Genomic DNA, 24,047 nt, shown 5'->3' with positions numbered 1-24,047 from the left:
TTCTCCGAGGCCTCGTCACCACTGTCGTCTCACTGAAGCGAACCGAATCCCCCGTGTTGAGTGTGTGATCCAGTCCCCGGTGAGCGCTGAGTTAATTCATTCCTCTGAAAGACAATTAGTCTGTTCAATCAAATCCTTTGGGCTTGTTTGAATTTGGATGAGTTCAATTTCCCACTAAAGCTAACGATTACTCACATTGATTACCCGCCGTGTTCATAAACAAAATTTTTATCACCAAACAAAGTCAACCCTCTCGTCCCTCATCCATCTGATTTGGTCTTACATAATGATTTGCAAACTACTTTTTGTTTTTTGTATGGTTTAAAATGCATATTTTAGATTTTACCCACTGGAATTTGAACATTTAAGCATCTTAATTTAAATTTCAAACACCCTGCCAGTGTGCAGGAGTCACAAAAAAGGTTATCTCAAAGTGCCGTAATTGCAAACTGTGCAGTGATTTTTAAAAAAAAATTTTTTTAGGTTTCACATCCACATGTTCATAACTATGAAAACTGAAAACACACCTGAATTTTCAAGGCTCAGCTTCAAAAGACTCGGATGTAAAAAGCCACAGATTGAAAAGAAACACATAAAATTGGACCCAGAGGGTGCAGATTTTTCAGTTTTAAGCAGCAAGGAACTGAAATGTGTTCCTTGCATGCGGAAATGGAATTCTTAACATTTTTTTATGCAGCATATCGAAAAAAAACACTTAGCATATTTCTTTGATAACCTTTGCAGTTGGAAATACACTTGACTGAAATGTTTTCACACACTTGGCTTGAGATGAATTTAGTTATGTCCCTTTCATGCATGGATTTTTATATTCATATTATTCTCATTTATTTTTTATTAATTAAAAAAGTCTCTTGTATGCAACTCTTTTTGAATGTTCTGTATTTTTATTGCTGTTTTGTGACTGTCAGCTACATTGGACACCATGCATGAGCAACTGGATCCCTTAAATAAAGACGCCGTCAGACGGAGCAAAAGCGTGGCGCTGACGGAACACAGTACGCACAGACTATGTGGAAGTTAGCAGTAATGTTCATTCTTCATGAACTAATAATCTAAATAAACCTGTTATATAAAACCCCCATTCAGTGTGCGCCAATCCAGACATGAGCCAATCAGACCTATTTGAATTTTTGAACAGCTGTAAACATGTTAATTTCTGCTGTAAAAACAAGCTTTTTGAATGAGTGTGTATGTGACGTCTGGTGCTTCTACAGACAGTCTCAAGTGGCCACTCTACAAATTGCAGGATTTAGCACTCCCGCCCTTGTTTCATATATGAACACAGGAGGTTGCAGCTTGGGCAAAATATGAATACTTTGTCAGCATCTTGTAAAATTGTAAAATCCAGACATATAGTGACAGGAGTTTCTATTCTTGAACCATACGGACTACAGTCTTTTTTGAAAGCTAACAATCTGTCCTTTCAGAAAACTTTTAAATCACTAGTTAAAACATGTGAACTGCAGCTGATAAGTTGCAGGGCTTCTTCACAGACCATAGTCTGTTTGGCGTTAAAAACACTCTTCCTGCTTTCAGCATGCAAGGTATGAAGCAGCATATTGACATGTCAAGAATCTCATTGGCTACAAGAAATGTAAGTCACTGAAACAGTTGGAGCAATCAGCTGGGCTTAGAGATTTAGCACAGCTTTCAAAAGATGGACGGCACATGTTAAACATACTCACAGTGGTTGTGTACACATTCTCTAATGGGTAACCGACTAGTAATTCTGTTGTCGACTACAGGGTGATGACGTGCAAACCCCTAATTTCTTTTACCTTGCTTCTGCTAAAATAATGATTTATTCTTTGAAAACCATTTTTGATTGGCAGGGACGCAATTTATCAAAATGACAAAGATACAAAAAGATGATAATAATTGACAACATTTTCAGGCAGCTTCCTGATTTTCTTGACTTAATTATTTCATTCAGATGGTTTATAACAGCCTTTAAATGTCTTACTCACTGTATTCGAAGTCGTTTTATTATTAAAGTCCCTATTTGGGTAAAAGTGGAACATTGTTCCATGATGTAGGTTTTCCATTTGAGAACTCTTTTTAAACTGGACTGGACATGACGTTCCTTCTACAATGCTTCAAAGAAGCACACTGCTCTGGGGATTGCTGTTCTCCTATTGATATTAGATATCAGTTCTTAGAAGGCCATGAACATGGATAGAAATAGTATCTACTCACTTAATGGACAACTGTGAAGGAAATATTGCCTTCTTATCATGATATACATCCATTAGCCTGAGCTTTCCCATGTGCCTTCTTTATTTCTGGAGCTTTCATGGCCTGCTTTAATGCTCAGTGTAAAGTGAAGGCTGGCAGCCATTCATTTAGTTGGTTGACTCCAGTTTGGCCTGCAGGTACTGCAGATCTATTAGCCCCATCCGGCACATGCTGTGCATCGAGCACTGAGCACACAATGCTGCTTTGCAATGATGGAACAAAACCTGGAAGTCATTGAAAGGACCTTTTTACACGATGCATGCATGCTCACTCATGCACATCGCCTGCAGCTCTCTGCTTATAGGCATCTTTAGAAAAAAATACTGATGAGTGACAACTGTACATCTCAGCACTGCAGGTTTAAGTTTCGATACGCTCACAGGAGAGCTTTTCCTCGTTTTTAGATGAGCTCAGAGAGTTGTATGCAAGCACACATTTTGCAATGTAGATTATTGTGCTCTGAAACCGCGATATCAAGCTCTAAAATGTTGAAAAGCATGCAACCCTATAGTCTATAAAATGGCCTGAATCAATGTAGGCGTTATATCTGTATGTACAGACTGAGAGAGGGACAGACAGTGAGATCAATGTGAAAACATGATCCATCCGTACGCTCATCGCCTATTCAAGCATGAAAGATTTAAGTGGACCTGAAGCTGGTGAGTCACACCCACTTCTATAAAATCAAACCGCCACAGCTCACGACGCAGCCTATTAATTCATCTGCCGATACACATGAGCACATGTGGAGTAATTACCAGAAAATTTGAACATGTACTGTTCATGCATCCACTTACAGTTATTTACACCTGCATAGACTTTAAGCTCTTTAGCTACATGTAACCACTGAGTGAAGCCTCCTCCCAGTGTTAACATCAAACCAATGGTTTATATTACAACTTAAAGACTTTAATACACTTTGAAATGACGCTCAGCTGAGGGGTAATTAATTTACTACCAGATAACATGAATGCAAACATTAATGATACGGCTGCCTGTTGCATGTGTTGAACTTGAAAAAAATGTACAAAAGAAATGCACGGGTCACATGTTAAACATCCCTCCAGTGAAACCCCAGATAACACAAGATTATGGGAAAAACATGCACTGCAATTGTTCAGCTTACCCCGAGTCCTCTGATATGGAGCGTCTCTGCATATCCAACATGCTCAGCAGCAGAACCCCGGGAGACGTGTGGACAACAGCGATGAGACAAAAGACAAAACAAAAAGGGGATGAAAGACGTTTTTTTTCCCCTCCTCTGTTTTCTAAGACAAAGAAGCAACGCTGAAATAGCCCTGACACCAGAGGGCCGTGCGAGTGTAATTTGTCAGCTCCTGAAGGCCACTGCAGACACATTTACTCAGTGTGTCATGAAGAAACATATTTCCCCCCTGCCTGTGGAATCACCTCGTATCAGCGCCTCTCCTCTGTAGCTGAGAGTTTCCCTCTGCGCTGTAATAAGATTGTGCCCCTGTATGCCTCACCGTCTCTGATTAAGGTATTTTTCAATGCTAAATTCCATTATGGATGCCCATAGTGTTGAGAACGGAGAATTATGTGAGCAGGGAGATTTCCATCTGACTGTAATGTTCCTTAGGTGTGTCCCTCTGAAGGCTTTTATCAAGAAGATATGAGCTCCATTCACTCCGTTTCTCATTTTCACACATTTAGAGAGGATATTGCTGTGCAGAAAAGCAACATGGTTTGATGGGTCACTGATATCCAACAGCTGGACATCACATTTCTAATCACGGGAACCATTTGGCAATTTTCCATTTTTTGGTCTTTCAGTGGAATGAAAAAAACAGCAGCTGATAACAGAGTCATGCAAAGGCTTCACGCTAAAAAAATTACACATGCAGAAACAAAGAAAAATACCTGTTCAACATGTTTGAACAACCTGGGTAATTTAGCAATGTGTGATAATAGTGTTACTACAGCTTCATAAACATGCGCTAGCAGATACTTCTGCATTTCCTGCTCCACTCATTTGAAGCAAGACAGTTTGTTACAATGTCGGCATTTAAATGTCAGTAAACATGTTTGGAAACTGGAGCTTGACTTCGAACAGTGAATTGAAAAACATGGCTAAAAGGGTTTAAAAGAAGATCGCTGTGTTATTTACGAGTCAGATTTTATAGTTATTGCGATCTTAGAGCTGTATTTTTCTCCCATACAAAGCAGAATCGAACTCTAAAACTGGCTCACAACATAAACAGATGATGAAGAAGTTCATTTAGAGTTATAACTCCATTTTGAGGAAAAACGTTGTCACTGCAGTTTGCCTTTGGGCAGCAGTAAAACGTGTCACTTAATGACTAAATGTAAAACTCAAACTGACAAGAAGATGGAAATGAGATGTGCATTATTGGTGTGTGGCTGCAGAGATTTAAATCAGCCGAGTGCATCCACAATGGTACCAAGCATAATCTTTAACCTGACTCTCCATTATGTGCTGCATGATTACTTTAAACTGAGATTTATGGTCAACATCTGTGACAGGGTCCTCTGTCACGTCTGCTGCGGGACTAGATTGCAACCATCATGAATTTGAATTGCTGATATTATCAACATAAAATACATTTTGTCTCCATTATCCGGCAACGTGACATGAAATGTGGGAAGCTAAATTTACAAACAGAGCTAAACGTGCACCTCAGGCTTGTAATTACTGTCCATTCTCCAGCATGTATATAACTGTCAACTCTTCTTAAGTGCCTCATTAGTCATTGTGTGTGCACGCTTGTGGAATCAAACCCTTTTTTATAAATGGACAGGGATTTGCGCTGGACCGCTGTGGGAGATGTGACAGAAACTCAATCTAGTTAATTATACACCAAAGAATATACTGTAGGTGTACCAGATTTACTCCTGTGAGAAGGACTCAAGATAGATAAGAATAGGCTATAGCCTACAGTAGAATTAAGTCATATCACACGAGACGGAGTGATGTTCTTAATATCAGCACTGCTGTGATCCGGTCGAAGATCATCACAGCAGTGCTGATATCCAGAACATCGTCTCGAACCTCAAGTCTGATATTACTTTTATACAACAGTAAAATGAGAAGGAAATAGAAATAAAAAGTATAAAAACACAGTATTTTGTAACTCAACTAGTTCCAAAATTTAACTCAAAGTAGACTGTTGCCTATCAACCCAAACATTCTATTCTACCGCACTTTGTTACTCTGTTGGTGTCCATGGTTACCACAGAGCATGTATGTTAAAATAAATACATTTTAACATGAAACCAGTGAAATTAGAGTCTGTCGTGTGATTCTGAGGTTTGAGACGATGATTGAAGAAAAAAGTCAGTCAGCTGTAAATGTGAAAAGTATATGAGAACTCCTGGCTGAGGCGGAGTGACCATAGACTGTAAATATTAATGGAGGAAGCCTGAGTGAGGTCAGCCATCTGTTCCTGTAGGGGGCTCCCGAGGCTCATCGGCAGCCACCGCCATGCTGGAAATCCCGTCCCGGCCTAACTTTCAGTCAACCTAACGACAGGCTGGAGCTGGAGCTCCGCCCCCCATACAGTGTTTGCCAGTGGTGACAATAACGAATCAGACCTATTTGGTTTTTGGTACCAGGCTATAAACTTGTTTATGCTATTCATCGTGCTTTCATCCTCATGTGTGTGTTGGATGACGGGGTAAGAAGGGCCTGGGACTTCACATGTGGTGATATCCTTCATTAAATGTGATTTGGGGGAGCTCTTAATGTCTTGTCTTATGTCTTAATGTGTGGATGCAGTCTTCCTTTTGCTTCCTGGAGTGTGTCATTGCTCATTTATTCTCCAGGCATACAGTTTTGAAACTCTATCAGGCTTTCCTATCCTCAGACCTGGCAAACCCTTTCCGAAAATTCTGCGCGCGCCCCTGGCTACCAATCATCACCTCTCATTTGCGCACATGCCTATCGCGCTGCGCGGCGCGAGGCACACACAGTGGCTGTCAGATGCGTTTGCGCGCTTCACTCGAACAAAGACTGAAAACACTCATCTTCCCATGCTGTAGGGTTGTAGAGGGGAACCGCTTTGCTTCGCTCCTCGGCTGTTTTATCTCACTTGGATAGGAGGACTGTTCATATCGGAGTCCCAAGATGAACCAAACGGCCAGCGTATCGCATCAAGTTAAATGCCAGTCCACGAAGACCATTAAGGTAAGAATTATCATTGTCTTTAGTAACCAGTGACGAACTTCTTGGTGTTTTCTGTGACTGTGAGTCATCAGCCGCTGTGTGACAGTTGTAAACTTCAGTGCGGCTTTGGTGAGCATGGATGCGCATTGACGCACAGCGCGTTGGGGTTGGTTTGGGGACATGCATGTCAGCATTAGAAAACTCTGATTCTCCTCTGCGAGACTTCTTAATTTGGTCATTAAAGTGAGAATGTAACCTCATCATCTGCCCTGTGTTTGTGTGTGAATGGTGTCGGGTGACGAGCCACAAACTGGCGCAGTGGCGAGATTTTATTCATCTCACGTCGAGCTCTCCCCATTCATACATTATGTGTATGAGCTGGCAGTAAATTGAAAAGTCTCTCTCTAAGAAGAGCGGAGTGCAACAAACATAGCTATACATCTGTAACATTTTTACCATGAGTTTGTGTTTGATTGCTCATCAGTTGCCTAAGTTTACCATGCAGCGTCTCCAGAGATCATCCTGATTACAGACCTGTTGTGCAGAACATATCTGAGGCTGCAAGTAGCGCGTTTTGAAAATACGATGTGAAGAAGACAGGCGGCGTTTTCTGTCATAGTCACGACAAAGGATCGAATGCGTCTCCGCATTGTCTTCACATTGTGCACCTAAAATCTGCTCTGAGGAAGTGTGACATTTGTGTTGCAGTGTGTGTGTGTGTGTGTGTGTGTGTGTGTGTGTGTGTGTGTGTGTGTGTGTGTGTGTGTGTGTGTGAACACTTGCTTCCCATGCAATGTGTGTGCGCGCAAGTTTATGTGTGACTCAACAGCAGAATCGATTCTGCATCACTTTTCAACCTCCAAGTCTCACCAGAGAAATTTAGCTTGGGGCAAATTGTATCGATCCTTTTCCCCACCCCATCCCATCCCGAAGGCGAACACATGTGGAATGCAAGGCTGAATATCTGGATTTACATCAGTTTAAGTGTGGATGAAAGATGTGTGAAAATAAATTTAAAAAAATAGCCTAGAAGTTGTTCAGTCACAATCAGAAGCACGCACAATACTTTATTGATCCCAGGAGGAAAGTGGGTCACATTATAGTTGCTTACACTCCTGAAAACCAACAGAAGCATAGAAGAAACCTGAGAAAACAAGGAAGACGTCAAACTTAACTGCATTATTGTTATGCTTCACTGAAACAACAGAAAGCTGTGTGTAGAAAATAGAAACACAGAAAACAAGAAATAAATACAAGTAGCCTAGTAATGTATACAAAAGGCTTCTACAGTGCAAAACAAAAATGGTGAAAAAAAAATCTCTGCACACCTGAATGATTGACAGCTGCGACAGAAAAGCTCCCGCACACTGTCTCACTTTATGCCGCCACATTGATTAAATCACACAACGTTTAACCGACCTTCATCAAGTACGATGGCACAACATTTTCATATACAGTATATATAACCACAGAGACTGCCTCAATTTCCAATCACTCAATCAGAGAACCCCTGGGATTTATGATAACCTGAAGCTGCTGAGTGCATCATCATCCTGTATACATGGGGCGCGTGCATTAACCACAAGGCTAATAGCTCTCCATGTAATCATACTGTTAATAGGAAAATTAAAAAAATGAAAATAGAATACAAAAATGTAAAGGCATATCATTTTTAATACAATATCAGTAGCAATATGTACAGACATTTTAAAATATTGCATGTGTACTATAATGTTAATTTCTTTGCTTTGCACTTCAATATATTAAAAGCACTGTAAAGGCTGAGAATGGGATCTATAAACTAAGTACTGACTAAGAGTAAGAGGTATTCATGCAGCAGTAACCTGTGGCACAGATGAGAAATAACAAAAGTATGCACAATGAAGGCGGTATTGCACAATAAAAAATACCACTAATAAATACATAATGTTTGGAAAAAGTATGAAATATACAAGATATTGAAATAATCATATGCGGGAGGCTTTTTTTCTCCGCATATTCCCCTCTTTTGAACAGTTAGAATTACATTTGAACGACTGAGACAGGTGCATATTGTGCTCTCCCCATGGTTCTCCGTGTGGTTGCTGAGCTGTGAGACATCATCAACATCATCACTTATTGCTTACGGCCCCTCGGCCGTGTGTGCTCCTGAAGCTGGGACCTCCTCTGTGACCCCCCCTGAGCTGCAGCCAACTCTTCATCTGTCATCTGTGTTTATGGTGCTCATGTTCACCAGAGCCAATCGGCCTGGAGAGGTGCAGGACAGGACGCTCATTACAGGCACTGGACTGTGCTTAAGAAGGAGGATGGCTCTCTCTGTAATGGGAGGTCTTTGGGTGCAGGGAGAAATGGTATGCATCAAGCTGGGTGCTCTTCATCCTCAGATTGTATTCATCTTTTTTTAAGATGCTGTTTTCCAGTGGTTTCATCATTTAATGGTCAAATCTTCACCTTTATAGATTTATGTTAGCTAATACTGCTTTTATTGAATAACAAAAATTACCTTACCTACCCATGTGTGGCTTTAAAGGGTAATCAATGGTGATTATTCTGCATACCTTATTTTAAATGGCTTCTTTGATCATAAAGTTGATACAAAACTGATATATAGGCTACATGAGGTTTTTAACAGATGGTCAAGCAGGTTGAGTACAAGTTAATGTTTTGCCCAATGTCTTCCTTTAGATTTGAAATTATATTGTACACAGTGAAAAGTCAGTTTGGGACATTACTCTGTTGTTAACGCTCCTGTCTACTCCACATTTGTTCCGGTGTGACTTTATTTTAAGCCTTGTTGCTGCACTTTCTGACTCATCGACTAATTTGACTCCAAGAATGCATCGATGCACAAACTGTGGGAGTGACAGGGATGGTCACGTGGGAGTTTGTGATTGCTTTAAAGCGATGGGAAGCTCGGAAGCCATCGGCAATCATCTAACATCGTTTAACGGAAGATATATGCCTCTGAAAACTGATGCAAATTTCTCAGTTATTCCAGTAAAGAGTGACTGAGACAGACTGAAACAACCTCCATGCAAGACTTCCCTTTCCGGGCAGTGTTTGCGCCTGTAACATAAACTCTGAGTAACGCCCGAGTAACGCCCGTTCATCTGTTGAGTCTCAGTTCAACAGGAGAACAAGTTCTGCAGCAGCTTCACTCTGGCTCACTTCAGCGGTATGAGCCTGAAAAAGACATCAATTTTCTTGTGATCAAGCCGCATTTAACATAACTTAATTATGCAAATATAACATCATGATGCAGATTTGTGCAAAGTTAAGAGTCAAGCTTTGTTGGTTCTTTTCAAATGTTGGTTGAAAGGAGGTCTGATCGATCACTTCTGATGGCTTTCAGGTATTCAGGGAATCTAAACGCTGGATTACTTTTGTGACACAGTGAAGCAGATCTGTCGCTCAGATTGAGATGTTTGATCTATAATCTAATTGGTCGATATAGTTGGACTACAAATGTAGTACAAACAGAGACCAGAACACTGTCCATGTTAATAATCTAGACCTCCAACTATAAACTCTACATTTTTTATCTAGAATGTCTAAATAGAAAGCCATGGTGATCAATAAAGAAAAAAACAGCTGATTGGCTTCAAAGCAAAGACAACCGGCCACGAAGAAACACTAGCTCTTCACTGAACTTCACTTGGTTGTCATACCGCCTGAAGGCAGAGAGAAAGGTGCATTTTCATTTGCATTAATTGAGGAAAAAGAAATCTAGCACAGTGTATACCTGTACTGTGAGGGATTTTCTTGACTTATCCAAGACAGCAGCAGCTTCCCCAGCTCACCTACATCTGATATTTCTGGATCTGCAGATATCTTCCAGTGGAACTAATTAATTATCTTGTGTTGAAAAAGTTCACCGACACCAGTGTCACTTTTTGAAACGACTGTAAAGAAGGAGTACAGTTCTTCTATCGAGGCACAGAGCTGGTGTTTTCTTATCTACGTCATTGTTCTCCTCACAACAGCCCCATTTACTGACAGACACATCAACTTATTCTGTTCATAACTGTAAACATTCAGAGAAATATATTCTCTCTTTCTGAACATTGAGCAAATATAACAAAAAATATTCTACTTGAACAGTCAGGGTAGAAATTGCTTTTATGATCTGTGCTTTGTCTCACAGTAACAATAAACCGAGCTTGAGTTTTATTTCCTTGAGAATATTTGGCCTCAGACTGTGCTGTGCAGTTATGTGCTGCAATGTGCAAAAAGACATTTACTGAATCTGTGTGTGCAGCACTTTTCTCTTTCACACCTTGCCTTTTCACTTTTAGAGAAACTGCACTAAAGCCGCGCTGCTCACTGCCTTCAGAAGTCTGTATTGTGTAAAACGATTCCTCAAATTATAACCGTGCAAAGCAAAGGTTTGGAGTGTCTGACACCCCGAGGGTTCGACCAGGGCTCCGCATGACGTTTTGCCCTCGGCTCACAGTGAACAGGTGTCGGAAATCAGCCAAACAAGTAGGATCATAGCCAGGATTAAGTACTCTAAAAGTCCTCTGTGTTGCACAAAAAAAAAAAAAACGATAATCTCTCTATGTCTGACCCCCGTCGTCTGGAGCTGAGGTCTTAACGGCTCTCTGTTATCCTCTTAAATGCCCCCACCTCCCTTCCCCCAGTATCATAGCCGTGTCCGTATGCCGCCAGCCCAGATAAGAAATCCAATTAGGACGAGGCTGCAGTTTTTTTGTGGCCCTTAACTCCTGAGTTTAACAAGGCTCGATGCTGCCCGAGGCTCATGTCATCGGCGGTCCTTGGAAGTGTCAGGTCCACCCACATGCAGATTGCACAACAAACTGGGACTGTCAGAGGACCGGGGAGGAGGAGGGGGGTAGAACACATCAGTGATGGGAACACAAGGTCGCGTAAGAGAAGGTGCTATTCTTCTCAAGCTGTGCTGTTATGAGGATTTACACAGACGGGATCTCTACAGGAGCGACGGGATAAGATGAGAAGAGTCACTGTCAGAGCCTCTCCTTTTATGTAAATTATGTAAAGTATTTAAATTCAGCCACCAGGGGGCTCGCAATCAAAACGATAGCAAAAAATGTTGTTCGGGGAATCATGGGAGTGATTCTCTCTACAACCATTCCACCTTACATCAGTAGTTTCAAAGTCAATCTAATAGTACGACAACTTTCAACAGGGAGAATAGCATCTCTCACAATCTTGTAGCAGGCCGCTGTTTCTGCAAGAAGTGTGTACGGCTTTATTCTAGCCAGTAAGTCCAGCGGAGGCTAAGAGACGGAAGAAGCTAAGAAGAGAAAAGGAAATAGTGACTGAGTGAGAAGCAGAGAGTACATCCCTGCAGATATTATTCAGAACATATTACCACCTAACGTTCGTCTGTATTGTTATCAGTGTCATCGTTGTCTCATGTTTTGCAGCTTTAGTGGGTGCAGAAAGTCCATTAACTTAAGTTATGTCTCAGGTTTGCAAATAAATAAATTTATCTTATGCTAAAAGTTGTCTCCACAACGGGCTGTAGACGCTCGCAGAGTCATGTCTGAAAATCCATTACTGCTACTGGACCTTGTCGGCCCACATGGTTCTTTGGCTTCTAACAACACCTCCTCTTTGCTTGTCAACAAATGCACATCATCTGTGAAGGGGAGCCATGACAGGACTCTGTGATTTACGACAGTGCAGTTGCACTCACAGACCTGTGGTGGGTGCCAAAGGGCACCAGACCGAGTTCCTACATAATGATGCTATAATCAGTGTTTTGTCCATCTCACCTCAACAGTTCTACTTCACAACATGACACATTTAAAAAAACAGCGTGCAGACAAGTCTGATGCATGTGTGGGTATCAAACTATCAGATCAGTATGCGTTGGTATACACACATCCTTCATACATACAGGCTTAAGGTGATTTAATTAAAGCACACCTTCAGCCAAAGACAAGGCACCTCTCAGTGGTTTCAGTTGAACATCGTGCCTTTAGCTCCATATTTGATCTCGGCTCATCATTCATCTGAAGAGCAAATTGAGTGAGATTACTTTTTGGGAGCTAATTATATTCCTGGCGTGCTGATACTGATTGGCTGACAAAAGTTGAGTGTACTCAATGTTGAGTATCTAAAAAATCATTACTTAGAAAGCCTCTTCACTTAACGATGAAATGAAAGTGTAGATAAAATGCAGAGGATTGTCTGTCTCACAGTCCATTAAAAAAAAAAACGCCCTGTTTTTTAAAAATAGAGCGTTTGTCACTTGGGATATATTCAGAGTTTACACACTGACAGGCTTTGATCCAGCTCAAAGAGAGCCTCATTCCAGATAAAACACTCTGACAACTCCTCCTGTTCCAGTCGACGTGAATGAGACTCAGATTTTAAAGAGAAGTAATGAGGACGATGTTAGAGAGGCATGAGCTGCATCACACTCTGTCCTGAGTCGGGGAATAAAGCAACTCGTTTTCTACCGTCAAGTAAACTTCTGAGGCTTCAATGATGATGTTAAATGGTTGAATGTGTCAGTTTTTAAGTGTTTGCCTTCTGACTGGGAGCTGAATCCCAGCAGATGATGTGTACACAGAAGTTCAAGTGATGCTGGCTGGATCATTGTTGGTTGCTCAGGATTGCGTGATGCGTCTGTGTGATAAAAGGTGGCAGAATATCCAAAGATGAAGAATATTCACATAGAAAAAACAGACAGACAGAATCACTGGACTGAGTAAACACATTGAATTCCAGAATATTTCACTTTCATTTATATTTCACGTTGTATGTACGCCACACATATCTTTCTCTTTTTTTCCCCCCTATCCTAGGAAGAGCGGCATGGTTTGCAATCTCCCTGCCAGCACGCCGCCCCGATCGCTCTCACCTCCGTAACTCGGCACCCTGAAATGCTCGACAACTCAGCCAGCAGGTTATTGAACCTGCGAGGCGCTCCCCTGTTCCCAAGATCTATCACACATACAGCCTTTAAAAAGTGCTCGGGACTGGCTCGACGTCTGGTGATAGATTGCAGGAACCAGCCTCATAAGAATGATTGCATTGGCTCTCGACTTGCTGAGTCTATAAATTATAGACCTATGCCAGCTGATCTTAATATATATGCTTCTCCCTGAGTGCATCTCTCATCCCTGAGCCTCATTCAGGGAATATGTGACAATTGATGTGTTGCTAATTTGTTTTGTGGTTGAGACATATCTGCCACTGATTTGCATAAGAGCGATCCCCCCGGGGGGGGGGGCGCTTATTTGTCCCTGTGAGGGAAAAAAATGGAACATGATACAACCTGTCATTTGCTCAGCCATGCATAATATACTTTCAATAAAAGGGTCCTATAGAGTCCTTGCTACCCGATGAGGGCGTCCCAATCCATTTAGACCTAAGGCCGTCTGAAAAAAACAAAAAACAAAACACCCTCTAAAACATGAGTCATGTTTGAAAACAATCTCCAAAAATCTACAGGAAAAATGCACACATTTTCAACATCTCATCAGGTCTTAAAGGTATATACACGCAAATGTTGCAGCCGGTCTCAATGGTACTCCGGCGTTACATTGGGTCTTAAAGGTATATACACTCAGTCATGGCATCAGGTCTATATCAAGTATCAAGCATCGTATCATATTTGAATGAATCGTAAGTATGTTCCTGAGAGCAGAACAGATGTAGACTTCACTGAGAAAACAAGATGAGTTGAGCAGCGCTGCAGAAAGCTCCCGTGGAGCTCAAACACTAGATGATTTATGGTTCCAAAAACTGAACGCTCCTCTTTTGTAAAACACAATCAGAAAGATTGATGAGTTTAGTCACAAACCCAGTTTGCCTGGTGTTATTTATTTTGCCTTTGCACCGTCTGCAAATGAGGGAGCCATCCACGAGAAGATGCCATTTAAATGCTATTTAGCAAGTTCATTAAGTCACCAAGTTACTGTCTTATTTTAATACTGTGTAGACATGTTCGTCTTTATTCATCACCGTGACAGAGATCTGTGCAGTGGAGTTATATTTCTGCGTCTGAGTGAAGAAGCGAGGTCTGTGAAAGTCATGTCAGTGAGATTATGTCAGGACCAAATGTGCTTGGGAGCCCGCTGTGCTGTGAAATGAATAGGTGTGAGTGTATCACAGAGTGCCGGGAGGAAGCCTTTAATCCTGAGGTGCAGACGTACCAGCTGCAGTTCTGGTAATAAAATAAGTTGTAAAGTCCTCACTGTGTCACAACTTACACAAATCAGTTAATTTAGTGAGGAGTCGGAGCTGTGACGGGGAAACCTGCGCCCCTGTTGTTGCTACTCCCATTTTTCCTCTTCTCATAGTCCTATTCAAGTGTTCATACATCAGAGACCTTAAGCGAAAAAAAAAAAATCACATATTCCAACATGAATTACAAACACTCTCCACAACTCAGGCATGCTGTTTCTAGTTGGCCTCAAGGTGATGTTATAATAATCAAGGTTACAATTCTGACGATCATGAAAACAGCTCGGATGTGAAGATAAATTCTAGCACCATTTCCATCAAGTCCTCTGCCAGTAAAATGTCAAAGTTTCACTCTCTTCCTGTTAATTTCCCCAAAGTCCTGATTTTTTTTAATTCAACTATTTTTATTGATTTTCAAAACAAGGAGTTACAGAAATATATTTTTACCTAACCAGAGCGCCACCATGAATAGATGCAGGTGAAAAAAGGTTGGATAAACAAACTAGACAAAGGGACATAAAAACACACACACACTGTTTTTCAGGGATGTGCTAATCGATCTATTCCTCACAAAGAGTTGCTAATTTGATCAACAAGTTACAGCCAAGCCCTAAGCTGTTACAAATTTAGTTAAAAAAAAATTCAGCCAGTTTCCCTCAAATGATGACCTTTTGCAGGAATTTCTATTTGATGAATTGATTGATTGAACTTTATAGTTGGACAAAGTCTGAAACTTGTCTTACATCACAGCAGCTCCATTTGCAACATCAAAAATTAAGACAAGATACAAAGATTTGGACAAAACATTCAAGCGCCGAACTAGTGAGGGAAATGTGTGTAGAAATTAATAAAATGAAGCAGGGCTCATTCAGTGCTTTCCAAAAATATCATTTTATTTCCATATTTATATTATCTAAACAACAACTCTTGAGTTTGAGTCTTCGGAAAGAACCCCCCCCCCATGTGGTGTTTATCTCCCAGAGGTTGTTTGTTTTTGATGTGCTTGGTTTTATGTTGATCATGGCGTTTCCATATGGAGCGGCCATATGTCTGCTTCTTATGCTGTTGTCGAGATTCTGAGTTAATGCTAAGAAACTTCTTTAGGTTCTGTAAACACCTCACTAACATAAACTCTACACATGTAGCGCAGAGGAAACAGGGGAAGAAATGTAAACATGGAGTTATACTACAGAGATAATCTGACACTAACTCACATTTATAGCACCAACCAGATTGCAGATTGACTCAGAATAGAAAGAACACTATGTTTGGTTCAAACTGAACCACACATACTAAAACAGGAACAACTTCTGTATTTCTGGTGTCTCATTCAAATATGTCACAATCCAAATCTGTTGTAGCGTGTAGGCGGGGTGATAAAAAGCGTTTTGTGCAAAGTGTTGATAATGGCATCAAATCTGTGTAGGTGGAGACGAATGTGGCCTTTAAAGATAGTTACACATGAAATCAGGGATTCAGGGGACAAGAAGATCTTTGTGTATGGCTCACAGCTCAGGGTGGAAATGTAAAGGTAAGAGGGGACAGAGGTGTGCCACATAGACTGTAGATAAACATCATAAACAAGACTCAGTGACATCACCACCTGGTTTCTGAACGGCTGTTTTGGAAGCTCATTAATGGCGGTTGCCAGACTGGAAATACCCAAACCTTTAGTCAGCCTAAAGACAGGTAAGAAGATGGAGCTGAGGCAATCCTTAAGCCTCCTGAAAGACCACTACAACACGGCTGCTTGCAGTCAGATCAGTCACGGCCCTAATTATGCATGACTCATAAACTTCATAAAATCAGAGCAGGCGAGTTATAACACTAATTCCCCCCAGAACAGTGTTTGTTAATAGACATGAACTAATGAGACCAAGTCGTGTCTTGTACCAGTCAGGGTGTATATGTGGCTACCAGGCCAACCTCAAATGGACACTTGAAAAAGAAAAGTGCAGAAAGACTAAAGCTAATCCTGGAGCCTTCTTTGTGCCCGTTAAAACTGCATCCACCTGGGATCAGGTCCTGTGTTTGTTTGACACCTCCTTCACTCCCACCACAGCGGACTTTCTGGTTCTATTCACCATGATCCTTAAAAGCTGCCATGACGCTCGCAAATAAACGGACACACTGAAAGATTTGATTCTTTTTTTTTTTAATTATGACTGTTTAAACAGCCACACTGTCACTTATTACTGGGACACTTTGAATGGAAAGCTTATTAATATTAGCAGTAACACCTGAACTTTTCCTCATCTGACATGTCAGTGGATCTGACGTGATCATGGCGGACTTATAACTTTAAGTTAGTGACATAAAGGACTGAAAAAACACACAAACTGTCAGCTGACATTACCCTACAGCAGCTGATGAAATCCTCTTTTTGTCGCACGGTCATTTTATCCCTAAATCGTTGATGTTAGAGTTTCAGTATTGCTCTCTTTTTAGAGGGAAACTAACAAAGAACGAGGAACAGCTGGCAGAATTAATCTGAGGTGAACTCTTTGCAGCGAGGTCATGACCCGATCAAACCTCATACAGAGAGGAAGGAAGTAACCTACAGTTAATCTGCAAACCCTGTGGCAGCAGTGTTGACATTTGGCTTTCGCATTCACATATCGCCCCCTTTTTCAATGAAATAAAGTTGAGTTTTTAACCTACTTTGATTGCAAACGATTCAGTTAAAATTATGTCACGTGGTTAAAAATTGAAGAGAGTTAAGGACACCTACCCAATGTTTTGTATCTCATGGATTTTCTCTGGCAAAAGGCAAATGTGACCCTTTAAGCCCAGCCCACAGGAAGTGGAAGAGACCAACAGGGAGATTAGAAGAGGTGGGGGAGTGGCTGCATTAAGAGTTCGTAACTTTTTTGTTTGCATTTTGTGGGTCTGGTTCATTTTTTATAGATGCTTTCTTTTAAAAGATTAATCATGTTCTTGCATCTTGAAGTTTTATGCTTCATAACTATAGTTTTTTTTGCCTCTGTGTGTCAGTGAAAGGTTTTTCTACTTCAAAGTGTGCGATTCAAAAGAGTTTGTTTTTCCCTATTATGTAGTGGGAGGTTGAAGATAATTGAATTAAACTTGAGCACAAGGTTGACCTCCATGCTTTGTGTCACCGTCAATTTTTTCTCATTTCCAGTACCAGTTTGGTTTTAATTACTTATTTTATTTGGTACTTTATTTGAACTTGTCTAATTCACGTTTTTGTTCATGCTTTTCCTTTGTACTCTGTGACCTCGGCACAATGAGACCTGCTGTTTCACAGAGGGATGTGCTGCTTGCAAAATGCTGGTAATGCCTCCATCTCTATAAAGACTAAGTCGTGTCTTTTTTTAATTGTATTCTATAATTTTTCATCTGTCTTGACCTGGGTTTTCTTAAAGGAGCAACCTGGAAGATATCTACTGAATGAAATGATAAAGTAACCTTACTATATGATCAGAAATTAAGGAAGCATGCTATGTTGAAGTGCTGGCTTCTCTGACAACAATGCAGCAGCCAGTATGTCCTCCTTCTAACTTTAGATTCTGGTCCTGAATGCTCTGGATTTGTTTGGACCAGTGCAGTTTTAAGGCCTCTGCATGTTTCTAATAAGCTCCACGAGCAGAAACGTGCTCAAACTAGGATCAATATTGGAGATGATTTTGAAAAAAAGAGAGAGGTTAGAACGCAGACAGGTTTACAGACCGATGCAGAGCTGGATAAACACTGAAGCTTCAGTGTCCACCACATGGCAACCTGCATGAGCATCAACTCTAGAGAGGAGGGGGCGGGGGGAGACAGCTCTCTACAATGTTTCGAATTTGGACTGCAGTACCCATTTTAAACACTAGGTGACAGAGTTACATATTGCTCCTTTAAACTTGAATAAAGACTCAAAAAGAACAGTTACACACCTTTCATTTAAGCTTAAAACTTTCCCAGAGAGACAAAATCATGAAGCTGTACTTTGTTCTGAAGGTTATTCAAGGTGTAAACAATGAGAAAACCACTCTTACTAGTCCTACATCACATTTTTTGTTGTTGTACCGTTTTGACCAAATCATATTAGAGGAAAAGCATGGAAATAACCAGCATTAGCATACCAAGCATGTCTCTGTCTCTGCAACAAAATCAGCGAGCCCCCCTGATGAGTGAGAACAACATTTACATGTGTTTTGTTCTAATCAACATCAGCAGCTGAACAAACCGGTGGTACACCTACTGTGACCTCTTCCTGCATGATGGTGGATGTGAAAAGTATCAAACACATCAGCGAGTACAAGTTAATGAAAACAGGTGTGGACTGTTTCCCAGATTCAGACAGAGGTGAAGCAGGAAATCGTTGTTCTGGTGCTGGAAATAATAACTTAAAACAAAACCTGTTATTGGCAGTGCTGCTCTTCTTCTGATTGAATTCTGGTAACAAGGAGAGTATTAGAGGACAATCTGGCAATGAGTGAGTGAGCAGGTGAGGGTTAAATACTGGCTTGATTGCAAAAGATTTGCAGCTATGTGCGCAGGCCACGCCCACCTCATCACTCAGCTCAGCTCCCACTAGGCAGGATTAGTGGGAACATACTTAGAAGAGGAAGGTGAGCAGAGGTTATTATTCATTGTTAACAAGTAGAATGGAAGTATATGAAGCCCTGAAGTTACACACTCCAGTAGGTGATGGTATGTCACCTTTACACGTTGGTTTTCGATCCGCCATTAAACTAGAGAAAAAGAAGAAGAAGGTCATGAATATGGTCAGGTCGCTGCTGTTTGCAGAGCAGTCAGGAGGTGTTGGAAATGTGGAGGCAACGACTATTATGATGACTTTAACATACAGCAAGATCAGGCTGCTTCACTGGGGCTGCACAATGTCCAAAACCAATGAAGGAAGGAAATGTGAACAGGATAAGAACTGAAAGAGGAGTATCATATGCTGAGGTCGTCCAAAAAATGTAAGAACTGTGGAAGCTGTCACTGTCCATCAAAAGGAAGGGGAATGGTTCCAGAAAAGTCTGGTTTCCTAGCATTCATTGCGATGGTCATAAAAGATTTTTGGACTTGCTGATATAATTGTTATAATAGGGGAGGAATTGAACGTCACTTTGAGGGAAGGAACTGTACAAACCTAGGCAAATGTGTCTGGATCACTGGGTGTACACTGTACATACATTTCACGACATAGTTCTTGTTATCCAACAGGCCTAGTTGCCGGTAATGCGACTTCTTTGATGCCAAGCGCCATAAAACCAAACAGAAGAAGCAGAAAGTGAGCAAAACTGTGACTATTTTGGCTGCATTGATTTTAGAGTAGCTCGAGTAGTAGAACAGACGTTGCACAAGGCAACAGGTCCTCAAACTCATACATCCCAGTATTACTAGATTAAGTTTTAGTTACTGAAACAGCCTTTTGTTTCAGTTTGCCAGCAGTGAGTCCTGTGTTTTCTTGCTTCAACAACCTTGCCAATATTTCACATTTAAAGCCAAGGGGCGTGTTTGCACTGTGAATACATAAACCAGAAAGGCAGTGTTCTCTTCAGCCAAGCTTCAGTGTGCTAAGGAGTTTATCTGTCACCTTCTGAAGGGCAGGGCTTCCTATTTGCTTGTTCTAAAAAGATTAGGTTCACAGGCCACATCGGGAAGTGAATGCCAAGAATCTTAAGAAGGCTCAACTTGCTGCTTTTTTTTTTTTTTTTTTTTAAATTTATATCTTCTTTCACTTTTGCCAAACTCAGATTATTTTATTCGTCAAAACAATTGGTCCTTTGAAAAACTCCTAAAAAGTCTTGCAGCCTCTGAGGACATATTTTAAAATTCTGACTTTGAGAGAAAGAAGTTGAGGATGACGGACCCTTGTTACTCGGTTTTCCCATCGTGCACTGGCTCTGGAAATCTATGACCATGAGTGAGTGTGTTTCATCTACTCTAGTGTAGTACAGAATGTTCCACAGCCATTTATCATTTTGTATGTACGCTGCAGGTTTGTGTTACATGCATTCATGATCAGAGTTGAATGTGTAGAGAGAACATTTTTGTATTTTCTATTTTGTAGACGTCTCATCCCATTCAACATCCATGTTCATGAAAATATAACAAATATGATCTTCATATTTAGGCAGAAACATTTATGGTCCATAAACACAACACATAGAGCATAAATAAGACTCTTCTCACAATCAGCTACTCCATACTGTCAGCCTGAAAACGACTTTCTAAGAGGATGCATCGTTGAATATTTGGACCCAGAGGAGAGGAACAGGCATTTGCATTCTGTCATCCACTGTATCTGCAGGTATCATGACCAGTGAGGGGGCCAGCAGTCCACCATGGCTTTTAACTGAGTGTCTCCTGGCTGTATAAGACATTTAAAGGTTTCAGTCTAAATGTTAGAGCGGGCCTAAAAGGCATGCTTTGGCATTTTTAGTTGCAAATGCAATATAACCCTGAATGGCATCCTGCACATAGAGAGAGAAAGAGAGGCTTTCTATTGATATGTAGTATATCTGTACGGTAGAAAGATCGGAGTGTGTCCTTCCACCACAGTCTGTGCAGCACGACCTGCTGTTTGCTCTCACACTTAGAAGACACTCAGTATACTCCATCCACCCCATCCACTCAGCTCGTTATTCTCTTATTGTTGCAGTCACACTTAAGGATGCACAATGCTGACGCTGATTCTAACAAGCTGATTATTTTCACGCCTACCTTTAACAAGCTCCACATTACCTGTAGTCTTTGTTTCATCACCGTACCAGCATGGATGTGTTATCCGCTGTTTTTAACCCATCATGCTCTAACTTTAATGCCTGGTGCAGATTGATATGATCACTGTGATTTATTGGTCATTGATTTCTTAGAAGAGTCCGACTGGAATTCCTTATATTGAAAATGACTTCATAGTATGATTTTCAGTAGTGTGAAAGGCAACCATCTCAATATTGACCCTGAGTGAAAAAAGCCAGTAACAGTGAAATATTGACTGATTGATTATGTTTTATGTACGTGTCTTGCACACTTAGTGGTCAACCCTCATGGATTTGCAAGAACATCTGCAGTGGTCCAACAAGTCCTTAAAAGTCATAAGTTTTAAGTTCCTTTAACAGCTTGGTGTTTAACATTTTAAAGCTTGCCTTTTCTCCCGGGCTTTGAAGGAAAAATCTGCTACAAAATAGGTTTGTCCTCTAAAGCATGAGTTCCGAGACAAAAGCTTATGACATCAAAAATAAAGGTGCCAGAGACTGTGGACCCCCCACTGTGAATGGAGATGGTTAAAGCATATAACGTAGCACACAGGCACACTCACTAACAGGCCTATCCAAACACTGGTGATACAAAAGATTACAGCATTCTAAAAACCATAGATTAGTAATTGTACTATTTTAAAAACTAAAAGAAATATAAATGTTATTTTTTTGTTATACCTGGCTTCAATACTTTTCTGTGCAGAAAATATTTTACAGTTGAACAAGGATATAAAACATATCAAACGTTTTATTTTTCATTGCATTGTCACATTGAACAGCTTTAGATATTCTAGCATCCTGGTCATTATGCTCCTCACTCCGGTCTTCAATCTACGTCGTCTTATCTGTGTGTTTGGATTTGATTTAAACATGTATAATAAATGGAATCTGCGACATAAACATCATGAAATATTCATAATTTGTTTACTTCAGTGATGATAAGTGCTGTGAGGGCCTCATGCAGGCTGCTGGTCAAACAGAGCAGATCACCTGCAGCTGAATGTGACGGGATCTCTCCTCTCTTTCTCTCTGGAGGGGGAGGGGGGGGGGGGGGGGGGTGAGTGGGCTGTGTGGGAGACTTCTTCTTCTTCTCTTGCCTCTTCTCTGCTCTCATCTTGAAAACAAGCGATTTTAACTGTTGTTGGCTGTGCTCACCGTCTAGTGAAGGCTGCTCTCTCAGCAGAACAGAGAATGAACGGCGGAGGTGAAGGTGGTCTTGTTTTAGCCTCAGCAATCGTTCAAAGTGCACCTGCATGAGAAACTCGCAGACAAAGATCTCTTTCAGCACCAAGGACTGCTTCTCCTGCAGAGGACATCGGTGTTGTGCTGGTTTATTCTCTTATCGCTCATCTGGCAGTGAAGCAGGGTGTTGATTGGTGTACCACCTTGAGATGAATGTGTGAAAAGCTGGCCAATTAGAAGTGCTTTTGAAATTTGCTGCATTGTCTTCAAGTGCTAAGGGGATTTATTTTTTTCCTTTCAGAACATACGGCCTCCTGGCTGATGTATTCACAAGTTTTAAGTGTGTTTCTAATGTAAAAGTTACGCATGAGAATGATCATTTGTTTGGCAGTTTGCAAAAACAAGGGTATTTTATTTCACCAGACCTCAAGCATTACCGCCTTCAACCTCAGTGTCTTTTACCCAACAGACTTCTTCTAATGCCCCATATTAAACCAGAAAACAAAGTTGATGTGTTGCTGTAGCCAACGCTATGATCTTCTCTTAAACTTAAAAGTAATATTATCACAAAAATGCAAACATTAGTTGCTGGCCCACACTAAGAGATTGTTTAAATCTTAGATTTAAAAAATGTGGGAGAGCCCACACATGACGACAGATAATGACAGATCTAACAGTTTTGTTTCTATAGTGTTCTTTAAAGAGACTACAATAAATCCAGAACTCCGCTGCTCGTCTTCTCCCACACTCCCACACACACTCTCAGGTCTGCTGACACAAACCTCCTGGGGGACAAACCATCGGTCCTGGGGGGACAGGACCTTCTCCATTGCTGCTCCCACCCTCTGGAACTCACTCCCAAAAAGCGTCAGGGACCCCCCCTCACACTCACTACCTTCAAGAAATCCTTAAAAACTCATCTCTTCAACATCGCCTACAGCCCCTAACAGACTCTGTTCCCATCCTCCTTCGTTTTTTTGGACAACTTTTCGCTAAAAAGAAGAACAACTACAGATAAAGTCGTAGATGTGGCAATGGTTTTGTTCACATGACGATGCACGGGGTGTGTGCTCTGCTGTCCTCAGGTTCCACACACACATCAGTATATCAACTCATAGATTAAATTAAAGCCCAACTGTGTGAATATGGTGGATTTGTCTTAAATGCAATCTCAGCTGACTTTCTGGCTCTGTATTATCTCGGGGGTCTGCGTAAAGTCTTTTGTGTTGAAGGCACTAAATACATTTCCAACATAAAAACTTAAACCTCAGATTCTTGCTGACTGATGCAGAAAATGTCCATGATTCCAAATGTGATATTTCTGTGCCATGGGACGTAGTTGGGTCCTGTGCCATCATTTGGAAACTTGTAGAGTATAATTGAACCTTTTTCCCACTATTTTACCTTTATCTGACTTTTCTAACCTGATAAGAGAACTGGACAGTCAGCCCCCGAAGGCAGCTGGATGTAGAATACATTTACAGCATCCTGCAGTCCCCCACTGGATATTCAGTGAACAAAACAGGCTGGACTGTGAAATGAATGTATTCCTCATTGCTGCTGCT

General features: G+C 41.0%; 1 protein-coding gene across 1 annotated transcript in view; it reads left to right on the top strand.

Annotated features, from left to right (window-relative positions):
* Positions 1 to 6,201: 6,201 nt before the first annotated feature.
* LOC132987128 (inactive dipeptidyl peptidase 10-like) overlaps positions 6,202 to 24,047 on the top strand; it is a 194,248-nt gene continuing 176,402 nt past the window's right edge. The window contains exon 1 of the mRNA XM_061053983.1: positions 6,202 to 6,421. Within this exon, the coding sequence (XP_060909966.1) occupies positions 6,362 to 6,421 (60 nt within the window). The 5' untranslated portion in view covers positions 6,202 to 6,361. The remainder of the gene's footprint in view (positions 6,422 to 24,047) is intronic.

Source organism: Labrus mixtus, chromosome 13, assembly GCF_963584025.1.
Source record: "Labrus mixtus chromosome 13, fLabMix1.1, whole genome shotgun sequence".
Lineage (NCBI taxonomy): Eukaryota > Metazoa > Chordata > Actinopteri > Labriformes > Labridae > Labrus > Labrus mixtus.
This window is presented reverse-complemented; position numbering and strand designations above follow the sequence as displayed.